Genomic DNA, 25,658 nt, shown 5'->3' on the forward strand with positions numbered 1-25,658 from the left:
ACCTATCCCCCTCGCCGGCTGACCCCCAGGTTATATGTCTAGCTCATATTGCAGAGCATGCCAGCTGCTCATATATACACATTCTCTTCTGTCCATTGTGTGCATGTGTAGAGGTTATGTTCACCAGCCGGCAAAGGAAGGTATGCACATTTCACTGTCACAATATGGAAAAAGAATATACTTTTGAATGTGTTTCATATCTTTGCTCTAATAACACAATAATCTGTTCCCGTTGTTTGTGTTTCTTTCCACCTTCCCCACTTGCCGGTTTGTTGTTTTTTATTTCTGCCCTGCCTCCGTTGTTGGTGCTGCTATATCTCATCTCACCATCCCCGTTGTTCGTGCACATGTACCGTCCTACAACCCCATACCCCCGTGTAATGGTGCTTAACCCCCTCCAACCCCTCCGTCCTAGCACCTTTCCCTTAACTTTTAGCCTTGTTGCATGGCTGAAAGTTCTGAAACATAGTGCGGTGCTGCATTATAGAGACATGAACAAAAGCTCTATGACATGGCCAGCACTGGATGCGTTATTTTTATTTCAGCCGTGCTGCTGTGCAATATGGATAAAAGACAGTGACCAACTCAAAGCTCTTACATCGGCGAGACCTATTGGCTTTACCAATGCTTGTTATATCCATGTGGTCTCAAAAGGGGCTACAGAGGATCTATGCAACCCATTTTTCAACTTTCACAATAACGTCTCTGTAAAAGGAAAACAAGGGATTTGCGATGTAAAAATATAATAGCCATGGTATTTAGTGATCAATGAGGTGTCCATTGTAATGCTGGCAACGGTCTAGTTGCCACACGCACACACGCACTCCCACACCCGCAGGCCAGGCGTGGCCTGCGGGGTTAAATAAAAGGAGGACGGGCGCTCGAGCACGTCACTTCCGACAGTGACACTGGTGTCTGCTTGATTGCTGTAGCCGCTGCGCGACCTGCCCCTGCGCAACAGCAATAGCCCCTCTAGGCCTGAGGTGGCCCCACATTGCTGTACACAACATTGGCGACGAGCGGAGGGGGCCCAACCCTCGCCCGTACACCGGAGGCCTGATCGGAGCGACCCGCTCCCTTCCGCGGTGCCGACCGCGTGCTTGCCTGCTGTGGCGATTGCCTGCCCCTGAGCCCACACGGCTGTCCCTGCCTCCACACCTGGGCCCTGGAGTCTCCCCTACTACCTCACAGGAGACGCAGCACTGAAGCTGGCGGAGCCGGACCGCACACGCGATTGGATGCTGTTCCTCACGCATCTCGCGTGCGTCGCGGACCGGCACGTCGCTCTACCATTCCTCACGCATTGCGCGTGAGATGCGGAAAACGCCCTGCAGATGCTCACGCTTTGCGCGTGAGTTGTGGAAACAGCCGGGAGTGTGCCATACTGCGCCCTGGAGGGAAAACAAACTGCATTCCAGGGTTGAGTAGGACCTCAACACTCCCACACCACTGGAGGCCTGCTGAACTCGCGACGGAGCGCGACGGAGCTGAGGTGAGCCGCGCAGCTACCACGCGACATCACAGAACCGGCGCAACAGGGGACAACACTCTGCGAGGAACACACAGACAACTGCATCCAGGTACACCGTCACTATGGGGGACGAAGATGCACCAGCCGCCACTATCCACATCCCGTTTCAACACGCTGCATCGGGGGTGCTGCCACCATTCAGTGAAGCGGAAGACCCGTCCACAGCCTCACCAAGGTGGAAGGTATGGTTCCAAAGACTAGAAAACTACTTCATAGTCACGAGAGAGACAGACAAAGCAGTAAAAAGGTCGCTCTTGCTACACTACGCAGGGGATGAAATATTTAGACTGTTCAAACACCTGCCGAACACGGGGGCGGCGGATGATTACGACGCGGCGGTTGCTGCCCTCAACTGCCACTTTGACCCCCAACTGAATGTAGACTTCGAAGTATTTAAACTGGGACAGGCACGTCAGAGGGAAGGTGAGACGATGGACCAGTTCCATACCTGCGTCAGGGAGCTAGCCAGTTCCACCGACGAAGATCAACCAAAGGCCATAAGGAGGCAGATTATCCAAGGGTGTCGAGATAAGGCACTGAGAGGGTCGATTCTACGTAAGCCAGGGATCTCCTTGGAAGATATCTTAATTCTGGCCAGATCTCACGAACTCGCAAACGTCAGAGCCACCGCCATGGAACAAGCATTACACAAACTCCAGATCAAGACAGAAACCATCAAGGTAGAAAGGGCGGACGCGGTGCGGGCCCAACCGCGTGGACCACCACAGAAAGGATATCGGAGAGACCCAGATTATCGGAGAGACCCGCCCCGAGCGCGGTGTGGGTATTGTGGGCACGAGCCCCACGCAGCCAAGGACTGCCCAGCCCAAGGGCAAACATGTGCAAATTGTGGAATCCCAAACCACTTCGCATCAGTGTGCCGCAGAAGGAACATGTCAAAAACCTTCAAGAAATCACGGACGCCTACCAAAGCTGTCCATCAACTTTCGCTGGCCGACCCACCGCCGGCAAAAGCAGAGAAACACCTACCCACGGTGTATGACGACTCAGAGTCGGAGGATGAAGAGGCCTACATCGTCTCATTCGCACGAGAGCTCAAGCGACGGCGACGGCCACAACCAACGTGTGTTGTGCAGATGGCGGGAAATTAAGTTAAGGCCATCATTGACACTGGTGCCACCGTCAACGTAATGGGCCTGCGGAAGTTCAACAAACTACGCCCGCGGCCCCTGGTATTGCCATCCAAGACGAGGATATTTGCCTACGGAGCGGACACACCGCTACCCCTCAAAGGAAAAATCACAATACCCATTCAGGCCGATGAGTCAGAAGTGATGGCGACAGTCCACATAATCAACCGATAGGCCGACACGCTGCTAAGTAGTCACACCGCTGAAGATTTGAAACTAATAGCATTTGCCAATCGCATCAGAGCACATCAAGTAGATGAACTGTTGGGACGATTCCCAGAATTATTCCGAGGCCTGGGTTGCATAAAATGTGAACCGATCAAACTACATATCGACAAGTCTGTCATTCCCACCGCCCTGCGTCTCCGCCATATACCATTTCACCTACACCCCCTGGTGGAGAAAGAACTTGAAAAGCTGGAGAGCCTGGGCGTCATAGAAAAGGTCACGGGGCCCCCACCCCTTGGGTATCACCAATGGTCATTGTGGAGAAGCCTAAGCAACCCGGTGAAATCCGCCTATGCATCGACATGCGGCTACCGAACGCTGCGATCCGGAGGGAGAGACATCTGACCCCCACTATGGATGACATTGTGGCTGATGTGAACGGGTCGAAGTGGTTTTCGAAAATAGACTTAAACGCTGGATACCATCAACTGCCACTAGCGGAGGAAAGCCGATTTATCACCACCTTTAGCACTCATCTTGGCCTCCGACGCTATAAGCGTTTAAACTTTGGCATCTCATCGGCGGCGGAGGTGTTCCAGAACACTATCAGGGAACTCCTGTCCGGACTGCCGGGGGTAATAAATGTCAGTGATGACATTCTGATACACTCCGCCACCGCGTCGGAACATCACAAACAGCTGCGAGATGTCCTAAAGAGACTGAGCACCCATGGAGCGACACTTCACAAAGAAAAGTGTCAGTTCTTTCAGCCCTCCATAGAATTCTTTGGCTACGTCTTTAACCAGGAAGGCGTCCAGATAGATCCGAGGAAGTCCAAGGCCATCAAGGATGCCTTAGCACCAAAATCCCCGACGGAAGTAAGGAGTTTCCTCAGCATGGCCACCTACTTTGGCCGGTTCATACCGGGCCTAGCCACGCGGAGCGAGCCGCTACGAGCGCTGACCAAGGCGGATGCCACGTGGCAGTGGGGCCCGAAAGAAGACAAAGCATTCCAGGGGATCAAGGATGCTCTCCTGGAGAAAGCCACTCTTTCATACTTTGACCCCACAAAACGTACAGAGGTGATCGTCGATGCCAGCCCGGTGGGCCTCGGTGCTGTCCTGACCCAAGAGCACGAACCCGGCCAGTGGACTACATTAGCTTTTGCCAGCAAGGCCCTAACTCCGACTGAAACCAGGTACGCCTAGATCGAGAGGGAGGCTCTCGCCATTAAATGGGCGTGTGGCCATTTTCATTTATACCTACAAGGGCACTCCTTTGTCATGGTCACTGACCACCAACCCCTGGTGTGCCTCTTCAAGGGAACTGCCCCACACCCACCACCTCGCATTGAACGATGGGTGATCCAACTACAATCATACGAGATGGAAGTAATATATTGCCCGGGGGTCAAGAACCCCGCAGTTTACCTCTCGCGTCATCCCTCTCAACAGGATCCAGAATCAGTAGATGACGACTGCGAGGAGTACGCCCAGTGGGTGGCACTCACCTCATGCCCGCAAAGCATGACAATAGAGGACATCAAGGAAGCCGCTGCCACCAACAACATCTACCTGAGGTCTCTTCAGGCAGTCCAAGAAGGCTCATGGACCAAGTACTTATGCCCACCCAATTCCTGGTCCGTGGAAGATAAGGAGTCACTCACAAAGATCTGGCGAGTCCGGCATGAACTAAGTGCCACAGAAGACGGAGTATTGCTGAGAGGGTCACGGCTGGTAATCCCCCAAAGCCTGAGACACCGAGCAGTACAACTCGCCCATGTGGGTCATCTGGGCACGACAAAGATGAAGGCGCGCATGAGGGAAAAGGTATGGTTCCCGGAGCTGGAGAACATGGTGGAGGAGTATGTGAGGAACTGCATGGCCTGCCAGCTGACAAGTGACCCTGAAAGGCCCGCACCAGTGATCACGGAAGAAGCCTGCACGTCTCCCTGGACCAAGATCAGCATAGATTTTGGAAGCTTCCCGGGCGAAGGACACAAATTAGTGGCCATCGATTCCTACTCTAAGTACCCCCTAGTGGAGAGGGTTGCCTCCACCACATTCACACACGTAGGGCCGGCGTTGGAAAAGATATTCTTCATGATCGGATACCCATCTGAGGTACGGAGTGACAATGGGCCACCCTTCCAGGGGACTGAATTCGCCACGTTCCTCAGGACAAGAGGGATTCACCACCGTCACATCACACCTCAGTGGCCCCAGGCAAATGGGGACGTTGAGAGATTCATGCGGACTCTCAACAAGGTATTTCGGATAGCAATGGTGGAACAAGCCGACCCCGAACAACGACTACATGAGTACTTGCGGGAGTATCGGGGCACTCCTCACTGCACCACGCAAAGGAGCCCATGGATCCTCATGTTCCAAGGACCACGGAGGGAGCTCCTCCCTACTGCCCCGGGCTGGACACCATCCCCGGTTGACACTGAAGAGGCACAGGAACGGAGACGACAAGGAAATCGAGAGCCAGCTGGTGCAGGAGAGCAACTCCAAGGAACCTGAGCCAGGGGACCCGAGTGATCATACGGAACAGACGCCCCGGAGGGAAGTTCCAAACTCGATATGAGCCGGGAACCTGGACAGTAACATCTACCAAAGGCACCATGGTCACTGCCCAAAAGGGGGAAGAGGAAGTGTCACGAAATGCCTCGTGGTTCAAGGCCCTACCACCGGAATCCAGACAACGTTCGGAGGCAGCGTAAGCGAACAACGAGCCACTCGTGACAGCGACTCCCATGGAAGACGATGACACACCCCCAGAGGGCCAGGCAGAGGGACCTGAACTTACGTTGGTGTCTCAAACATCACCGACTGCCAGCCGAGAGGGGCATTGAGGCGCAGATGGTGGCAGGGCAAACGCCCGGTTATACAACTTGCGGCCCAACCCTCCACCGAGTCAGAAGTTGAAAGACTATGCCTGCTTGCTGAGACCCTGAAGTTGTCATCAAGGGACACGCAAGTACCCGGGCATCATTATGTGAACTGTTCTTTAATATAGGACTGATTTTCATCTGTTGCGAAAATTTTATATAGTTGGATAGAGATGTAATGCTGGCAACGGTCTAGTTGCCGCACACACACACGCACTCCCACATCCGCAGGCCAGGCGTGGCCTGCGGGGTTAAATAAAAGGAGGACGGGCGCTCGAGCACGTCACTTCCGACAGTGACACTGGTGTCTGCCTGATTGCTGTAGCCGCTGCGCGACCTGCCCCTGCGCAACAGCAATAGCCGCTCTAGGCCTGAGATGGCCCCACATTGCTGTACACAACATCTATCATAATAATGTAGGTCAGGGCCGGACGGGCCGTGGCGGGCACCGAGCAGTTATCCGGTGGGCCGGAAGGGTGGGGCCGGTTTTGGATGGGCGGGGGACATTTTTGTTACTGCAGCAGCAGTGTTTGTTTTACTTTCCTGTAGCATTTGTAGTTATTAAGTGGACATTAATATTAAAATGCAAAGTATTGTTTTCCTCTACAGGCCCTTTCGGTGAAAGAGATGATCAACAAGTGTTTATCCAAAAGGTTGTGCCTGTGACGAACAAGCTCTTCGTAAGGATGTCTTCCAGTGGGAAAAGGTAATATACACTGTGCTGGCATGGATAGCATGTTTTACGATAAATCATTGCAGTACAGACTAGGGATTGCTCAGTGATTTTGCCTCCTACCCTGTGATGCAGTGGTGTGAAGCTCACAAGTTGGAACTCTGGCAAGGCAGAGTCTCCCTTCCATCCTGCAGAGTTTAATAAATACAGTGGCATTAAATGGTGTAATAGTATCTGTTATTTGTAGAGCATCGAAGCAGTACAAGTGTGGTGTGAGGCACAATAAAAAAACAAGGTGTTCTTGTGGATATGAAGTGTTTGATTATAGAAAATTATTAATTTCTTGTTGAACTTGTACAGTGTTCACAGTATGAATTTGTAGTTCTGATGGATACTTCTAAAAGCAGATTGCTCACCTTGTGAATAACACTAGACGCCAGACTAGATCTGCTGACTTTTTTTCTCAACAGTTCCCTCGTGTGCCAGTAGGTGGTGTCATGTAGCTCCGCGTCAGATCCATCCTACTTCTGAGGTGACTTTGGGGCCACACTATAACTGCAACCTCAGAGCATCACCGTGTGGATCTAGAGCTTGCTCCCTCAATCACTGTCTTTTCACAGAGAATGTTTCTTTAAAAATGTTCCAGGGTGCAAAGGACATTTCTACCCCTAGTACAACCAGTTTCAAACCCCTGCAAGGTTTGCCAGAAACACATGTCAGTAACAGATCCTCAGAAGATCTATCTCTAATGTCTCATCTCATCATATGATGCAAAGTAATGTAACAAAAGCACTTGGATGAATCTGACAGCCATCCAGGACTGCAAAGTCAAACTCTATGTTGTTGAGAACCCTAGGAAGACCTGCTCTTTGTCCAAATAGAGGTTGTTGATGCACTCTTGGGCCAAGGAAGTTCTCATGAGGCCATCATTCCAATCCCGATCCTCAGGTAAGTTCAAAATTGAAAAAATACAAAAGGTCCAACCATGGCTCCCCTTCTTCCTGCCACTCGCGTCTGAAAACATTTGCATGGACATCGGGGTTCCTCCAGATCGCAGTCATCCACTACAGAACAAACCCCTCTCCAGTTTCTGGGTCCATGGGCACTTCTGCAGAAGATTCAAGCCTGTTGTGAGTTTTCGGTACCATTCGTAACCCTTGGGCGCATTTTCAGACCCCATGTACCCAAGGAGGCCTCCATTCGGTTTACAGCTTCCAGCAAGGAAGTCAGGGAAGCTGGGGGTGAAGTCCTTTTGTGCCTGGGACTTCAGAAAGAAAAGTCCAGTTCTTCTCAGGCCCTTAGATACTTTTCTTCTGATGGACACAGCACACAGCAAAGTCCCTTTGTCCTCTCCTCAGTAGAAACAGCAAACTGCTGGCCAGCCCCAGACACACAGCAAGGGCAGTACTTCTCCTCAGTCTCTTCAGCTGTCCTCTTTCAAAACAGGTTCCTCTTGATCACAAAGTAGTCTAAAGCTCAGGGGTTTCAGCTCTCATATTTATACCCCAAAAGTATTTGTTCTCTATGTGTGAGGGTTCCTGGACCCAGTTCAAACCAGTTCTAGGTGCACTCTGCCAGTGCACAACTTCTTCCTTTGTCAGTGTGGGCCAGGTTCTTCAGACGCATGGCAGGAGATGGAGCCAGCATTGTGGAAGGCAGGCACAGCCCTATTCAGGCCCAGGTGCTACTCCTCCCACCACTCCAAATGCAGATCGGCCTATTCAGCCTTGTGCTGAGTCACACAGACTCCTGCAGCCACCCCAGCCCCTGTCACTCTCAAACCAGACAGTCAATCTCAACTAGCCTCCTCTGTCTCCAACTTTCTTATTGTGGGTGATCTTAACCTCCACTTCACAGATCCTACTGACCGGAATGCTTCCGATCTGCTTTCGGACCTTCTGTCACTTAACATTCGGCTGGTCAATAACGAACCCACTCACAACAAGGGACACCTCTTAGATCCCGTCCTTACCAATGTCACCAATATTACCACCAATCCTCCTATGCCACTGTCATGGGCCGATCACTTTTTAATTCCCATCTCCTGGGAGTCTCCTTCTGTTACCCTCCAATCCGCGAAAATTAAAGTCTCTGACAGACGTTGGCACAAACTCCTACCATCTGAATGGGCTATCACCCTCTCTAACTCGACCCCAACGCTTTCCTCCGACCCAATTATGGCTGATAAACAGTTTAACTCCTGGATTACATCCTCTCTGGACATACTTCTCCCTAAAACAGCCATCCTCAAACATACTAAACGAATACCCTCGACCCCTTGGTATACATCTGAGCTCAAGTCGCTACGGCAGAACTGTAAAAGAGCTGAGCGTTCTTGGAGGAAGGAGAAATCCAATTCCAACAAGGAGGCCTATCTGACCTCCCTTTCAATATACAAATCGTCCATTGGCAAGACAAAAAGTCTATTTTTCCAGGAAAGAATTGAAAAAGCCGCCAGCTCTAGCAAAGAAACTTTCACCATCCTGAAAGAACTCCTCAATGTCCACGACCCCGGCCCGCGAAACCCCCCTGACCCCAAAGCAGGCCAGGAAAAATGCCATCAGCTAGCCAGCTTTTTCCACACAAAGATCCAAAAAATCCTCGACTCCATCCCTGCCACTAATTTGGGCGAGACGGACGTCCCCTCCGATACCCTAATTTCCCCCCGCCTATCCTCCTGGGGGCAAATAACCATCAAAGAAGTTGAGGACACGCTAAAAATCATCAAAAGCGGATCTCCTAGGGACCCCGCCCGGCTACGGATCCTTAAGGAAGTAGCCCCCACCATCATCCCCCCCCCTCACCCAACTAATTAATGCGTCATTACAACAAGGAGTCGTCCCCCCTAGTTCGAAAGCGGCAGCTGTTAAAGCGCTTCTAAAGAAACCCTCCTTGGACCCTGCAGAATTGGCCAATTACAGACTAATATCCCTTCTCCCCGGGACCAGCAAGATTGCAGAGAAACTGGTGAACAAGAAACTATCCCAGTTTCTTGAATCCAATAATCTGTTAAAAAACGCGCAGACAGGGTTTCGTCCAGGGCAGGGCACTGACATCGCCCTCCTGGCAGCGGTGGAGGAGGCCAGGTCACTCTTAGACGAAGGGGGATCAGTGGCAGTGATCCTCCTCGACTTGAGTGCGGCCTTCGACACCGTCAACCACCACCTCCTGATCAAACGGCTTAAGAGGGTAGGAGTAGAGTGCAAGGCTCTATCCTGGCTCTCCTCCTTTCTTGCCCAACGCTCCTTCCAGATCTGGGAGAATAACACCTGCTCCTCCGAAACACCCCTCCAATGTGAGGTGCCTCAGGGCTCCTCCCTGAGCCCCACTTTGTTCAACATATATATGTCCCCATTGGAGGAGGTCGTGATCCCGTTCGGAGTGAGCATCGTCAGTTATGCTGATGACACTCAACTAGTGGTCTCCCTATCCCACCCCAGCCAACAACCTGCGGACTTACTCAACTGCTTGACGCAGATACAAGGGTGGATGAACAGCTCAGCCTTAAAACTGAATGGTTCAAAGACGGACATTCTCTTGCTGGGCCAAAAAGGACTCATCTTCCCTCAGAACATCTGGCCACCCTGCCTGGGCCCACCCCAGATCCAAAACAGGAAGTAAAAAGCCTTGGAGTATGGATTGAAACCGACCTCTCATTCACCACCCAAGCAAAAAAAGTAGCCGGGACCTGCTTCGGGCTACTGAAATCAATGAGAAAGATTCTGCACTTACTTCCCCGCACTTCGCAAAGACTTCTCATTCAAGGCCTTATACTGTCCAGACTTGATTATAGTAATTCTATCTATCTGGGCGCGCCTGTAGCAACTCTGAACAAATTACAGAGAATCCAAAATGCGGCCGCCCGAATCCTCACCAACACCCCTGTCAGAGCCTCAGCCAAACCTGCACTGAAGATCCTTCACTGGCTCCCAGTGAGGGAACGAGTGATATTTAAAGTCTTATGCCTGGCGCGTAAACTACTGCATAATCAAGGTCCCCCTATTCTTAGGAAATTCATAAGACCATACAAAGCCCCAAGATCCCTCCGATCGGACAAGGAGTCTCTCATCACCCTTCCTAGATTCAAGAAAGCTCGCACGGGTGGAAGACGCTTCTCGGTCCATACCGCTCGCCTTTGGAATGCTCTCCCCCGAGATCTGAGAACAGAACCTAGCTATTTTGCTTTAGGAAACGGCTGAAAACTCACCTGTTCCCTTAACATTCTCGTCCCGCCTTAACCTGCTGTCCTCCCTTCCCTCTGTTTTTCTGCCCCCGGACCCTCAGATGTAGGGATCTTCAGCGCTGGGATACCTCAGGGTGACTACGCGCTCTATACATTTTTTTAATAATAATAATAATAATAATAATAATCCTCAAACAGGCAGAGGCACACAGGAAGTATTTTCAAACACAGGATTTAAAAAACATTCTTCCTAAAAGATGTGTTATTCAATTCTGAGTTCAGGGATAACAGACTCCAAGTTTCTATCTCACTCCTATTGGAAGATATGAAGGTAAACATGTTACCCAGCATTCCCCATTCTGTCCTAAGGGCAGGATAGCCTTTCAATAGTGAAAAACGAAATTGGCAGTATTTCACTATCAGGACATGTTACACACACTAGTACATGTCCACCTTTTACATACACTGCACCCTGCCCCTGCCGACGGGGGTACCTTAGGCCTACCATAGGTCTGTCCAATGTGTAAGAAAAGGGAAGGGTCAGGCCTGACAAATGGGTACACTGGTCAGGTCAACATGGCAGTTAGCAAACTGCGCACAGGCACTGCGGTGGCATGCCTGAGACATCTCTGTGGGGCTACTCATGTGGGTGGCACAATCAGTGCTGCAGGCCCACTAGTAGCATATGAATTACCAGCCCTGGCACACTCAGTGTACTTTACTAGGGACCTATTGGTAAAACAAATATACCAATCATGGATAACCAATCACAATAACAATTTACACGTGGAACACTTGCACGTTGGCACTGATCAGCAGGGGAAAGGTGTCCTGAAGCATTAACCCAGCAAAAACGAAATCCAGCACAGTGTCAAAAATACAGGAGGTAGAGGCAAAAAGTCAGGGGAAACCACGCCAAGGAAGCCAGGTCTAACACTCATGCTCTGACTCCTCCACTCTTAACTGACATTACCAACAAGCTGAACTATCTGACCGCACCACTACCCGAGTCAACTTTCTGCAATTTGATAATAAGCATTTTCTTCTGTATTCAGCTTACCAGGACGTGCTTTACTGAGGTACTCTGTAGACTTGCCCAATGTGTGTTCTTCATTCATGTTTTATCTCCACTCTACACTCAGTACTTCCTCTGGCATCACACATTCAGTTTCACTATACACATTTCTCTAGCCAATCTTAACTCTCCTCTTCCTTAGATACATTCTCATCATCAGCAGGAAGGCAAGAAGGGATATTTACCTTTTCGAATTTTAGACCAGATATAGGTTTCATCCAAAAACAATTCTCCTGACTTTTTTGTGCTAAAGAAATTAACTCATAGCTTGTGATTGATTTGTAAGCTGCTGAACTCAGTGCTTCATAAATCGGATATAAAGTGATTACCAATCCAAGTAAGAACTTTGTGCTCAATTACAGAATGACTAGATTCAGACCCTCTCATGGTCTCAATGTAAAATGTACCCTTTTTCTTCCACTTCTCACATTAGCACTGCTAAGCCTCACCCTACCCCCGGAAACCACATTGACTTCTATTCAAGGCCTTGGTATCAAGTGTTTAAAGTGAGGAAGACTTAAAGGTATCACCCTTTGCAAATTTAAAGACTTTTCCCATTCTTTGTGCCTCACAAATTTGGTGTAAAATCTGGACAGTCCCACAAACAATCTCTGTTGTTCTTCATTCATAGGTCTCAGTGCATCCTTTAGTGCTGTGATAAAACCTTTTCTTACATTCTATATTCGAGATATCAAACCACATGTCAAATTGTCCACAATCCAAAGGAAAACCTTGCATTTGTCACACTTGAGGGTAATTTCACTGCTCTATAGAATTCTTTCCACACTTTGTAACTCTTGATTGTGCAGACACATTATTTACGTTGTGTGTCTCACTCCCTTTTTCCAACTTTGAATTCTGGGTGAGATTTGGATGAGCTTGCTCCTCCTAATTGGAATGTCACTCTGGCAATATACACATTTATTTTCTTTGGATGCTCCCCTAAAGTGTACATCTGTCCTGATGATGACCTTAAAATAAAATGCAGTCATTAACTGCCATCTTCTTTTCTTGTTATTTGTTGGACTGTTTGTTTTATTTGAGTTTCCTTTTGCCATTTGTTCTATGTTTTACACAGTATAAATATGTTGTGAATCATGTTTTCTGTGTTATTATGCGAGCACCATGTTTTTGAAATCGTCTGTTTACATTCTGCTATTGCAGTAAAAAATTATATTTTTGTAATAACCTTTTTTGTTGGGTATCCCTCCTTCTCTTTAAGTCTTTATTTGCCTTAAAAAATCTTTCTTTATTTGACCAATTTTTTTGTATTATTGATTGCAAACTTATTTTCCTTGTTATATATTTTTTCTCGAACCATTGTAGCTTTAATATTGTTTATTTACCCCAGGTTTGGGAAATAGGGTTATCCCCTGTTTGTTGCAATCTGTCTTGGAAAATATGTCATGACATCAGTTCAAGTAACTGTGCAATGCAATCTGAAAACTGATGGTATTAGAACATAGAGGCATCCAGTTACAATGATAGGTTATGAGCTAGAATAAGCTTGGTTACGTGACACAATGGAGTCAAATAATGAATCCCTGTAGCACTCTGACTGGTGATATGCAGAGGACAGGTCTAACATAATGAAAGCAGGCCTACTTTCTGCAATGCCAACATTTCAGCTATATTGGGAAGTGGGTTGTGATCTACCTAAATGTTGGCATTGAGATTGTGCAAGTCCATCTGCATTCTAGGTGTCTGAATGGACTTGCTTGCCTAAAGTACAGGTGCCATCCATTGGGAACTTTCAATTTACTCTGTGATGTCTTGATTGCTTAACTTATTTAATTCTGTGTGAAGCCCTCAAATCTACCAGTACCCTCTGTACTTTTTGTACTTCATCCTTGTTCAAAAGAATCTTGTTATTGAATTCTTCGAAATTCCCCAAATTGTACATCACCCATCTGGTTCTTTGACTCCTTTAACGCATAACACCCGGTCCGGGTGATGGTTCTAAGATAATGTTTATCCCTTTTTAGGTCTCGGCCTGATCCAGCGCATGCGCTGATCTCGGCCCAGACATTTTGGGGCTCTGAGAAATGCTATTTAGCGGCGATCAGCTTGCTAGAACGCGCACAAGAGCGCGTGCGCGCATGTACTTTATAGCAAGCTGATCGCCGGCAACTAGCTTACTGTAAGTCACTGCCAGACCTCTCTGCCCTGTCTTGCTTGCCCCGTGCACTGCCGGTGTTCGCTGCTCCTGCTGTGATCGCCGCTGGGGTTGCTCACCAGTGCACTGCTACAGCAGATAGTTCCCCGTTCTCGCCGGGGCTTGCAGGGTTGCACTGTAGGCGTCCAGATACCCCCTGCGACTTTAGGAGGTGTGTGTGACGGAGCCCCGCTGCTCCCTTTACATTTCTCGCTAGCTGCAGCTACCACCTACCTGTGCATTCAGAGAGATCCGCTGCCTCTGCTCTCATCCCGCCAGTCCCCTTGCACCCACCCCCGTTCCCCTCCTGTCTTGCGCCCGCACCGTCCTCCTGCACCTTTACCCCTGTTTCACGGCGGCCCCAGTGTTTCTCTCTCGTTGCTCCTACAATGCTCGTGTTTCTTTCTTCGGGTGCTTGTACCCCGCAGTAGGCCCCCTGCTGCCGAAGCGCCTGTGCCGCCCTTGTTGACATTGCCCCTTACAAAGCAAATATTTTAACAGCTTGAAAAAACGTACTGTGTGATTGAATTCCCAAAGCCATATTACCATGTTCTGAGTTATGATGCGGCTAGGCGTCTAGGGCAACAATGTATTGTAATTTCACGTCTCCAAACTTTCAACATAGTTCCAAAGTAGCATACTTCCTATGTTCCGAAAGTTGACTACACGTCTCAGTGCCCTACTGCGCGTGCAGCACTCCTGAGCTCATTTGCTTCCCCCTTCAGCTTTACATAATAAGCTCTCCCCCCTCCCTCCAGGCACAAACAGAGCATTTCCCTTCCTCTGACGCTAATGTCCTGGCTGGAGATGCCTCTTCCAGCGCCATGTGTGATTGTTCAAAGCGGCAACCCTTGTGTAGTTTACAGTGGCACGCATAGTATTGCAGACTTTACACGGCAGCTCACCTCCTGAAATTCAACCGAAATGTGTAGGCATCATGGCAATATGCGGCACAGCGGAGGCACGGGCAAAACTGAATTATTTGCCATTCTGTACTAGTCATATGAGATAACAAACAAAAATACGGACGGAGCGCTGAGCTTAACAGACACTCACCCGAGCACTCTTGGGCCCCCTCCTGTCTGCCCGGGGCATTGCAGTGTGGACAGAGAGCCAGGCAGATGCACTGAAATATTTTGACACTCACGAGCGCTCGCCCCTGTTTCCAGCATTGTCACATCTGCCGCTGCGGAGGGGAAAGCTCCATGTCTGCGGCTCAGCATCTGATCCACAGTTTAAGGCAGGCCGTGAGTTTTTCCCTTAAGGAGCATCAAAAGAGTGATTCCCTCATTTAGCAAGAAGAATGCTAGTTTAAAGAAATGGCCCAGTGTTGCTTGCACATTTCTGTTTCACTTAGTGTGCATGCAGTACCTTAGTCTTTTTCACTGGGCCGGGTAGGCCCATCTATTCCCCTGTCTCTTCTCTGCTTTGCCCCTCTTTCTCTCTCTTCCACTGCCTCTCTTCATGACCCAGTCTCTGGCGCTCCCATTGTCCTTCATTTATGGGCATGGCGCAGACAGCCACAACGAAAGCAAATGCAGACACGTTTCCGAGCAGTTGAACAGCATTCACAAGCAACAAACAACTTCACGTCGCACAAACCAACGCACGCTGGGGTTAGTACCACGAAAAACGAGAGGAATGTCCTCATCTCAAAACTAGGGGCTATTTATATTTTGTGTTTAATTTAGCTGCAGATGTTCTGCTTGTTTTTTTACACGCCCTTGTGCTGCTTCCTTTCCCTGGTGTCTCGCTGCCTCCACCGTGAGCGTCTCCACAGCCCCCTGCTGCTCTTTCCTCCTGCCCCACCAAACCTCTGCTCCATTCCATCCACTCCCTTTGTTTATATTTGCAGTTTTATATGGTTGGAACCTGACCCGAGTGATTTTACATGAGCACCAATGATATAACACAAGGTCACATTCCTTCCGTTTACCTATGGGGATGTTAATAAATTGGCTTTACATGTACTTAATTCTCCATACACCTACATGTACCGGTACTTAATTTGTAAGTGCCAGGTCCTTTGTCAGGAGGCCTCCACAGCTTGCATCGCCCATGGCCACTGCCAGCGCTGCCAATGACAGTACCTAGACAACTAATAACCTGCTATAAGTGTTACAATTCACACTATTCCAGGCCCCCACAGCTATAAAAATGGTGTGGAGACAGGCAGTTTATCGCCCTCACTTTATCGCCCTCACTCTGTCTATCTATCTATCTATCTATCTATCTATCTATCTATCTATCTATCTATCTATCTATCTATCTATCTATCTATCTATCTATCTATCTATCTATCTATCTCCCTCACTCACTCTATCTATCGCCCTCACTCTATCTATCGCCCTCCCTCTATCGCACTCACTCTATCGCCCTCCTTCTATCTATCTATCGCCCTCACTATATCTATCGCACTCACTCTATTTATTGCATGACCACAGCATCACTCAGCACCACCACAGCATCACTCAGGGGCACCACAACATCACTCTCCGCTACCACAGCATCACTGAACGCCACTGCATCACTCGTCGCCACCACAACATCACTCAGCGCCATCACAGCATCAGTATGTGCAACCATTCAACAACAACTGTTTCAAATATGTTCTCTCAATGTTTCAAGCTTTATTACAAATGTCACAAAAAGATGTTAATATTTCACTTCTGTTGTTGGATTTTCATCACAATAAAATACACTGAACATATTCTTCACAAAAGTTATTTACAAAAGTTTAAGCTATTGCCATTATAAATTACAATAACTTTTATTTAAGTACTAATTATTTTAAAAAAATTAAAAGCTATTGTTATTTGTAATTTCAATACATCTAAGTCACGTAAATACAACACATATTGCATTACAAATGCTATAGGTGTCACATTTGCGAAATTTACAACTATTGGCATTGTAAATGACAAAGCTATTAATTTCGCTGCACTCAATGCAACATACGATCCAAATACCACTCAGAGCCACATAATTATACGCCACATAATTACACTGTACTCAATGCAAAATACACGCCAAATACCACTCAGTGCCACATAATTACACGCCACATAATTACACTGCTTGATATTTTGCTTTTAAAAATCTTGTGTAATACTTTGTTTGTTTTAAAACTATCTACTCACTCGCACTTTCTGGCTCCTCCACAAACAGCGCGCTGACGCTGCAACGAAGCACCTGATCCGGGTCGCCAGTCTCGAGGGTGAGGTGTGCCACGTGACACGCCCCCTCGGTCGGCCACGCCCCCTCAAAACGCTACAAATAGTGCGCGCAGCGCCCATAGCGCGTCACTACAGCTGGACTCCTGAGGCGAAAAGCCGGGAGCTTGATATTTTGCTTTTAAAAATCTTGTGTAATACTTTGTTTGTTTTAAAACTATCTACTCACTCGCACTTTCTGGCTCCTCCACAAACAGCGCGCTGATGCTGCAACGAAGCACCTGATCCGGGTCGCCAGTCTCGAGGGTGAGGTGTGCCACGTGACACGCCCCCTCGGTCGGCCACGCCCCCTCAAAACGCTACAAATAGTGCGCGCAGCACCCATAGCGCGTCACTACAGCTGGACTCCTGAGGCGAAAAGCCGGGAGCTTGATATTTTGCTTTTAAAAATCTTGTGTAATACTTTGTTTGTTTTAAAACTATCTACTCACTCGCACTTTCTGGCTCCTCCACAAACAGCGCGCTGACGCTGCAACGAAGCACCTGATCCGGGTCGCCAGTCTCGAGGGTGAGGTGTGCCACGTGACACGCCCCCTCGGTCGGCCACGCCCCCTCAATAAAACCACCTGACAAATCTGCATAAATTATGTGCCTTGGGAGGAAGCGCAGCGGGCGCGACGATTGCGCGCCGAAGGCGCGCCTAAGGCAAGCCCGTCTGCGCCCGTCCGCGACTGGCCGGAGCTAGGGGCTTGTCACTCTGCCCAGCGTATCATCTATTCCCCGAACCAATTGCGAAACCTCCAGGGACCTTGGCCTATTATGGCCTCAACACTCTCCCGTATCTCCTCTCATGGACTCTCCCCCACCACCACCCCCCTTATTCCCCCTCCCGCTGTTGGGACCCCCTTCCCGCCCTGTTGCACTGTCCCCCAATCAACTCTTAAAACACTTAAAGTTTTCTATCTTAACACCCGGTCGGCTGTCGCCCATGCGCATGAGCTCTCGGTCCTGCTAGATCTCCATGCCCCAGATCTCCTTTTCCTCACGGAGACTTGGTTCTGCGATGACTCCCTCCCCGCCCTTCTATCCACCCTACCGGCCACTTACTACGCCCTTAGGGTGGATCGCCCTCACGGCAAAGCTGGGGGCGGTGTAGCGGTCATCGCACGCACCGACCTACCTTTCCAAACTTTATCTATGCCCAGCATCGCGACCTCTGAATTTTTGGTGATTCGTACCACCTCCATCTCTCCTCCTTTGACCTGTTTTCTTACCTACCGTCCTCCTCAATCCCCGCTACAATTCCTCTCTGACTTTCTGGATGTCCTGGCCACAATTACAATTAATAACTCCTCCATTCTGCTTCTTGGAGATTTTAACTTCTGGCCATCTGACCCCGCAGAATGTCTATCCTCCAAGGAATTCTCTGAAACTCTCCACTCCCTTAACTTTACATCTTTTGTTCAATCACCCACCCACATCAAAGGTCACACGCTCGATCAGATCTGGTCCCTGAATTGCCCTGTGGAATCCCTATCAATCACGCCCTGCCCTTGGACTGATCATCACTTGATCTCCTTTTCTCTTCCCATTCTCCCCCCTACCAAGCCCCCTTGCCCCAAAAACACCTGGGTCCGTTCATGGAGTCGAGTTAACCCAGACAGTTTCTCTCTCCTTCTTAGTTCCTCCATTCCCTCCCTGCACGGCCTTTCCACCTCCTCCCAGGTGGATGCCATAGATAAATGGCTCTCCTCTGGCCGCGACTCCGTTGCCCCGCTCAAACGCATTACCTCCAAACGGGAGAAGGACGCCAATCGATGGTTTACCGTCGAGCTTAAAACCATCAAACTAAAAGTACGTCGCGCAGAACGGGCTTGGAGAAGAAACTATTGCCCCATTCTAAAATTGGAGTATACCATCACCCTTACCCAATATAAAAAAGCCATCTTGGAGGCTAAAACATCATACTTCTCCTCTAAAATCCTAGCTGCGGAAAACCAGACCAAGGAGATATTTACAATCGTTCACGACCTGGCATTCTCGGATAGAACAACCCTCAAGCCTGCCCCGTCTGAAGAACTCTGCCTCTCCTTGAATGACTATTTTATCAACAAAATTACCACCATCAAGGCCAACATTCCCCCTCCCTCCCCTTCCTTTGTGGACCCTCAATGCCCCCCTCCCAAGGGCGAACTCACCACCTTTCCGCCCATCACTAGAGAAAGTTTGGCCACCCTAGTGCCTTTGGTCAAGTCTGGTTCTCCTCTTGACCCTTGCCCGGCCCATATTCTCCGTCACATCTTTGTTACCTGCCCAGACCCCCCCCTCCATCTTCTAAATAGCTCCCTTGCCCAAGGTGTAGTTCCCAATTCTTTGAAATCGGCGGTAATTGTGCCCATTTTAAAGAAACCTGGGGCTGATCCTTCTGTCCCCGCCAATTTCCGCCCCATCTCCCTCTTGCCATTTCTGGCTAAGGTACTCGAGCGTCATGTCACCCGCGCTCTGAGTTCCTTTGTGGAGACGTATGGAGTCCTTGCCCCCCGCCAGGCTGGTTTCCGCCCCGCGCACTCCACGGAGTCCGTTGTCATTTCGGTCCTGGACAACCTCAGGGAGGGTATGGACACCAATCAGCACCAGGCCCTTGTGCTCCTAGATCTTTCAGCCGCCTTTGACACGGTTGACCATACCATCTTGTTGTCCCGTGTCAAGGCGGCAGGGATCCGGGGGACCGCCCTGGTCTGGTTGTCCTCTTTCCTGAGTGACCGCACCCAGGCTGTCCGTCTGGGTGATTTTATGGCGGACGTCCGGGGAGTGCAGTGCGGGGTTCCCCAGGGTTCTTCCCTCTCCCCCCTCTTGTTCAATCTCTATCTTGCCCCCCTCATCTTTTCCCTTCAACAGATGGAGGTCGCCGTATTTAATTATGCGGATGACCTCCAGCTTGTTTTTAATCTATCCTCTTCTCCCTCCTCTGTGCTAAATTTTCAATCTGTCATGCTTCACATCAGGGACTGGATGAACCACAACCACCTTAAACTCAACCCTGATAAGACCGAGTTGGTGTTGACGGGTGGTTCATCCAGCCCCTGGTCCTCCCTCTTCTGGCCCCCCTCTCTTGGTACTTCTCCTGCTCCCTCCTCCTCTGTTAAAACCCTGGGTATAAAAATCAATTTGCAACTCACCCTTCACTCCCAGGTTAGCTCCGTGGTATCTTCCTCTTTTCTTTCCCTGCGAACTATTCGCCGAGTGTCTCGCTTTTTCACTTTTTCTGCTCTCAAGCTTATAATCCTGGCCATGGTGATATCCCGCCTGGATTACGGCAATGCTTTATATGCCGGCATCCCCGCCTACAGCCTGCGGCGTCTACAACAGATCCAGAACCAGGCGGCCCGCCTGGTCTTCAATCTCCCTAAATTCCACCACTCTTCCCCCCTCTTGAAATCACTACACTGGCTCCCTGTGGGCGCCAGGGTCCAATTTAAGCTTGCAACTACGACCTTTCTAGCTCGACTTGGATTGGCTCCGGCCTTTATCTCGTCCGAGATTACTCCATACATTCCTACTCGGGAACTTCGCTCGTCTTCCCAATCCCTCCTCACCGTTCCCCGTTTCCGGAGAAAGAAGTGGGGAGGATCTAAATTCGCCACCCTTGCCCCTACCCTTTGGAACTCCCTTCCCCTTGAACTCCGGACCATTACACAGTACCCTCAATTCCGTAAGCACCTTAAGACTTATCTGTTCAAAAAGTCCTTTAACTAATTTTCCCCCACCCCTCTCTGCCTACTAGCTTTGGATCCAGTTAGAGTCAGCGCCAAGAAACCGCTGGTATACGTGCGCTATAGAAATAATTTTAAATCAAATCAAATTAAATCAAAACTGCACTCAATGCAACATACACTCCAAATACCACTCAGTGCCACATAAGTACACACCGCATAATTACACTGCACTCAATGCAACATACACTCCAAATCCCACTCAGTGCCACATAATTACACTGCACTCAATGCAACATTTACTCCAAATACCACTCAGTGCCGCATAATTACACTCTACTGAATGCAACACACACTCCACACAATACCACTCAGTGCTACATAATTATATGCTACATAATTACACTGCACTCAATGCAACATACACTCCAAACAATACCACTCAGTGCCACATAATTACACACCACACAATTACACTCTACAGAATACAACATACACTCCTCCTAATACCACTAAGTGCCACATAATTACACGCCACATAATTACACTCTACTAAATGCAACATAGATACACTCCACATAATACCACACAGTTCCACATAATTATATGCTACATAATTACACTGCACTCAATGCAACATGCACTCCTCATAATACCACTCAGTGCCACATAAATACAGGCCACATAATTATACTCTACTCAAAGCAACATACACTCCAAATACCACTCAGTGCCACATAATTACATGCCACATAATTACACTGCACTCAATGCAACATACAATCCAAATCCCACTCAGTGCCACATAATTACACGCCACATAATTACACTGCACTCAATGCAACATACACTCCAAATACCACTCAGTGCCACATAATTACACTGCACTCAATGCAACATACACTCCAAATACCACTCAGTGCCACATAGTTATATGCAACATAATTATACTGCACTCAATGCAACATACACTCCAAATACCACTCAGTGCCACATAATTACACACTGCATACTTACACTCTACTGAATGCAACACAATACCACTCAGTTCCACATATTTATATGCTACATAATTACACAGCACTCAAAGCAACATACACTCCAGACAATACCACTCAGTGCCACATAATTACACGCCACACAATTACACTCTACAGAATACAACATACACTCCTCCTAATACCACTAAGTGCCACATAATTACACGCCACATAATTACACTCTACTAAATGCAACATAAATACACTCCACATAATACCACACAGTTCCACATAATTATATGCTACATAATTACACTGCACTCAATGCAACATGCACTCCAAATAATACCACTCAGTGCAACATAATTACACGCCACACAATTACACTCTACTGAATGCAGCACACACTTCACACAATACCACTCAGTGCCACATAATTTTATGCTACATAATTACCTTCACTCAATGCAACATAGACTCCAAACAATACCACTCAGTGCCATATAATTATATGCTACATGATTACACTGCACTCAATGCAACATGCACTCCAAATACCACTCAGTGCCACATAATCACACGCCACATAATTACACTCTACTCAATGCAACATAAATACACTCCACATAATACCACTCAGTGCCACATAATTATATGCTACATAATTACACTGCACTCAATGTAACATACACTCCAAATAATACCACTCAGTGCCACATAGGTGCACGCCACACAATTACACTCTACTGAATACAACATACACTCCCCATTATACCACTCAGTGCCACATAATTACAGGCCACATAATTATACTCTACTCAATGCAACATAAATACACTGCACATAATACCACTCCGTGCCATCTAATTACACGCCTCATACTTACACTCTACTCAATGCAACATAAATACATTCCACATAATACCACACAGTGCCACATACTTATATGCTACATAATTACACTGCACTCAATATAAGATACACTCCAGAGCCACATAATTACACACCACATAATTACACTCTACTGAATGCAACATACACTCCACACAATACCACTCAGTGCCACATAATTATATGTTATATAATTACACTGCACTCAATGCAAAATACACTCCAAATACCACTCAGTGCCACATAATTACACACCACATAATTACACGCCACATAATTACACTCTACTCAATGCAACATAAATACTCTCCACATAATACCACACAGTTCCACATAATTATATGCTACATAATTACACTGCACTCAATGCAACATGCACTCCAAATAATATCACTCTGTGCCACATAATTACACGCCACACAATTACACTCTACTGAATACAACATAACCTCCCCACAATACCACTCAGTGCCACATAATGATATGCTACGTAATTATTTTGCACTCAATGTAACATACACTCCAAATACCACTCAGTGCCGGATAATTACACACCACATAATTACACTCTTCTGAATGCAACACACACTTCACATAATACCACTCAGTGCCACATAATTATATGCTACATAATTACCTTCACTCAATGCAACATAGACTCGAAACAATACCACTCAGTGCCGTATAATTATATGCTACATAATTACACTGCACTCAATGCAACATGCACTCCAAACACCACTCAGTGCCACATAATTACACGCCACATAATTACACTCTACTCAATGCAACATAAATACACTCCACATAATACCACTCAGTGCCACATAATTATATGCTACATAATTACACTGCACTCAATGTAACATACACTCCAAATAATACCACTCAGTGCAACATAAGTTCACGCCACACAATTACACTCTACTGAATACAACATACACTCCCCATAATACCACTCAGTGCCACATAATTACACGCTACATAATTATACTCTACTGAAAGCAACATACACTCCACACAATACCACTCAGTGCCACATAATTATATGTTATATAATTACACTGCACTCAATGCAAAATAAACTCCAAATACCACTCAGTGCCACATAATAACACACCATATAATTACACGCCACATAATTATACTCTACTGAATGCAACATACACTCCACACAATACCACTTAGTGCCACATAATTATTTGCTACATAATGACACTGCACTCAATGCAACATACACTCCAAATGCCACTCAGTGCCACATAATTACACACCACATAATTACACTCTTCTCAATGCAACTTAAATAGACTCCACATAATACCACTCAGTGCCATATAATTACACACCACATAATTACACTCTTCTCAATGCAACTTAAATAGACTCCACATAATACCACTCAGTGCCATATAATTACACACCTCATACTTACACTCTACTCAATGCAACATAAATACACTCCACATATTACCACACAGTGCCACATACTTATATGCAACATAATTATACTGCACTCAATGCAACAGACACTCCAAGTACCACTCAGTGCCACATATTACACGCCACATAATTACACTCTACTGAATCCAAAATACATTCCACACAATACCCCTCAGTGCCACATAATTATATGTTACATAATTACACTGCACTCAATGCAACATACACTCTGAATACCACTCAGTGCCACATAATTACACACCACATAATTATACTCTACTGAATGCAACATACACTCCACACAATACCACTCAGTGCCACATAATTATATGCTACATAAGTACACTGCACTCAATGCAACATACACTCCAAATGCCACTCAGTGCCCCATAATTACACTCTACAGAATGCAACATACACTCAACACAATACCACTCAGTGCAACATAGTTATATGCTACACAATTACACTGCACTTAATGCAAAATGCACTCCACACCATGACACAATTTCACTAAGCATAATTTCACAGAACACCACAGTTCCAGGCCACACAATTCAACACCACACATTTCCAATACACACCGCATAATTACACACCAAACAACATATTTCAACTCCAAAACTCCACAATCCACAACATACCTCCAATCCACACAATATAGTATCACCAACTGAGCACCAAACATCATTCACCACCACCATTTTTGCAACAGCGCACCACCTAAGCATCACGTCAGTCTGCCCTTGGAATATGGCCCGTGTTCTAATTAAATTACTGTTTTCAAACTTCCACTCCCCCGTTATTTATGTCCCGCTCCCCCATAACAAAAAAATTATAACAAACAAGCATGAGAACAGGCAGGAAGTAGTTGCCAGCAGTGCAAGCACAAAAAAAGTAGAATACAATTTTTATGTTAAAATCTTTTTTTAATCAGGTTTTTCAGTTGTATATAATGTTGTCTTTGTATGAAGGTAACAAAAATGATTAATACTTTTTATTATAAGTTTTCAACATAATGCACAGCAGCCACAATGCTCTACAACATAGCCAAAAGTTCTGGCTAAACACATAAGGTCCCAAAGGCAAAACCTATTGGCTATGCCAATGCTTGTTGCCTCCTCCAACGAACAAACCATGACTAGCAACATACTTAACACAATTTGTCTGTTTGAGCTTAATAAACTCATCATTAAATGTTCCCACAATTTCATTAGATTTCTTTTAATGCGTCTCTATAGCACCAACCCTGGGAATTTATATATCTGTGCTTCTCCGTGCAATTTATATGGAGGACAACATAGTGCTATGATCTCTAGATCAACCCCACTTACCGTCATTGTGTAGAATGGAGCATTGCACTTTTTTTTAATGGAAAGCACATTACCCTCTCTTCTTTTACACCCTCCTCTCCGTTTGTTCGGGTGACTCACAATGTTTTTGCTACTGTCAACTTTGTAAACTCTTGCAAAAAAGCCCTTCTTGATACACTTTTTAACCTGAATGTTGCATAATTGAAGATCATTGTGCTTTTTGGATGAAATGTACTCCCACACCTGTTAAAGCAACATGTTGTACTCTCTTTAACTCACATGTTCCATTCTAAACCGATTGTGGTGTCACAATGCG

General features: G+C 47.2%; 1 protein-coding gene and 1 pseudogene across 1 annotated transcript in view; both read left to right on the forward strand.

The window, feature by feature from the left end:
* Positions 1-25,658, forward strand: part of KCTD3 (potassium channel tetramerization domain containing 3) — a 319,588-nt gene that overhangs the window by 271,978 nt on the left and 21,952 nt on the right. Inside the window, exon 15 of the mRNA XM_086927901.1 lies at positions 6,353-6,449. Coding sequence (XP_086784027.1) covers positions 6,353-6,449 — 97 coding nt within the window. The remainder of the gene's footprint in view (positions 1-6,352; positions 6,450-25,658) is intronic.
* Positions 1,594-3,255, forward strand: LOC147709325 (uncharacterized; annotated as a pseudogene).

This window comes from Lissotriton vulgaris, chromosome 6, assembly GCF_964263255.1.
Source record: "Lissotriton vulgaris chromosome 6, aLisVul1.2, whole genome shotgun sequence".
Classification (NCBI taxonomy): Eukaryota; Metazoa; Chordata; class Amphibia; order Caudata; family Salamandridae; genus Lissotriton; species Lissotriton vulgaris.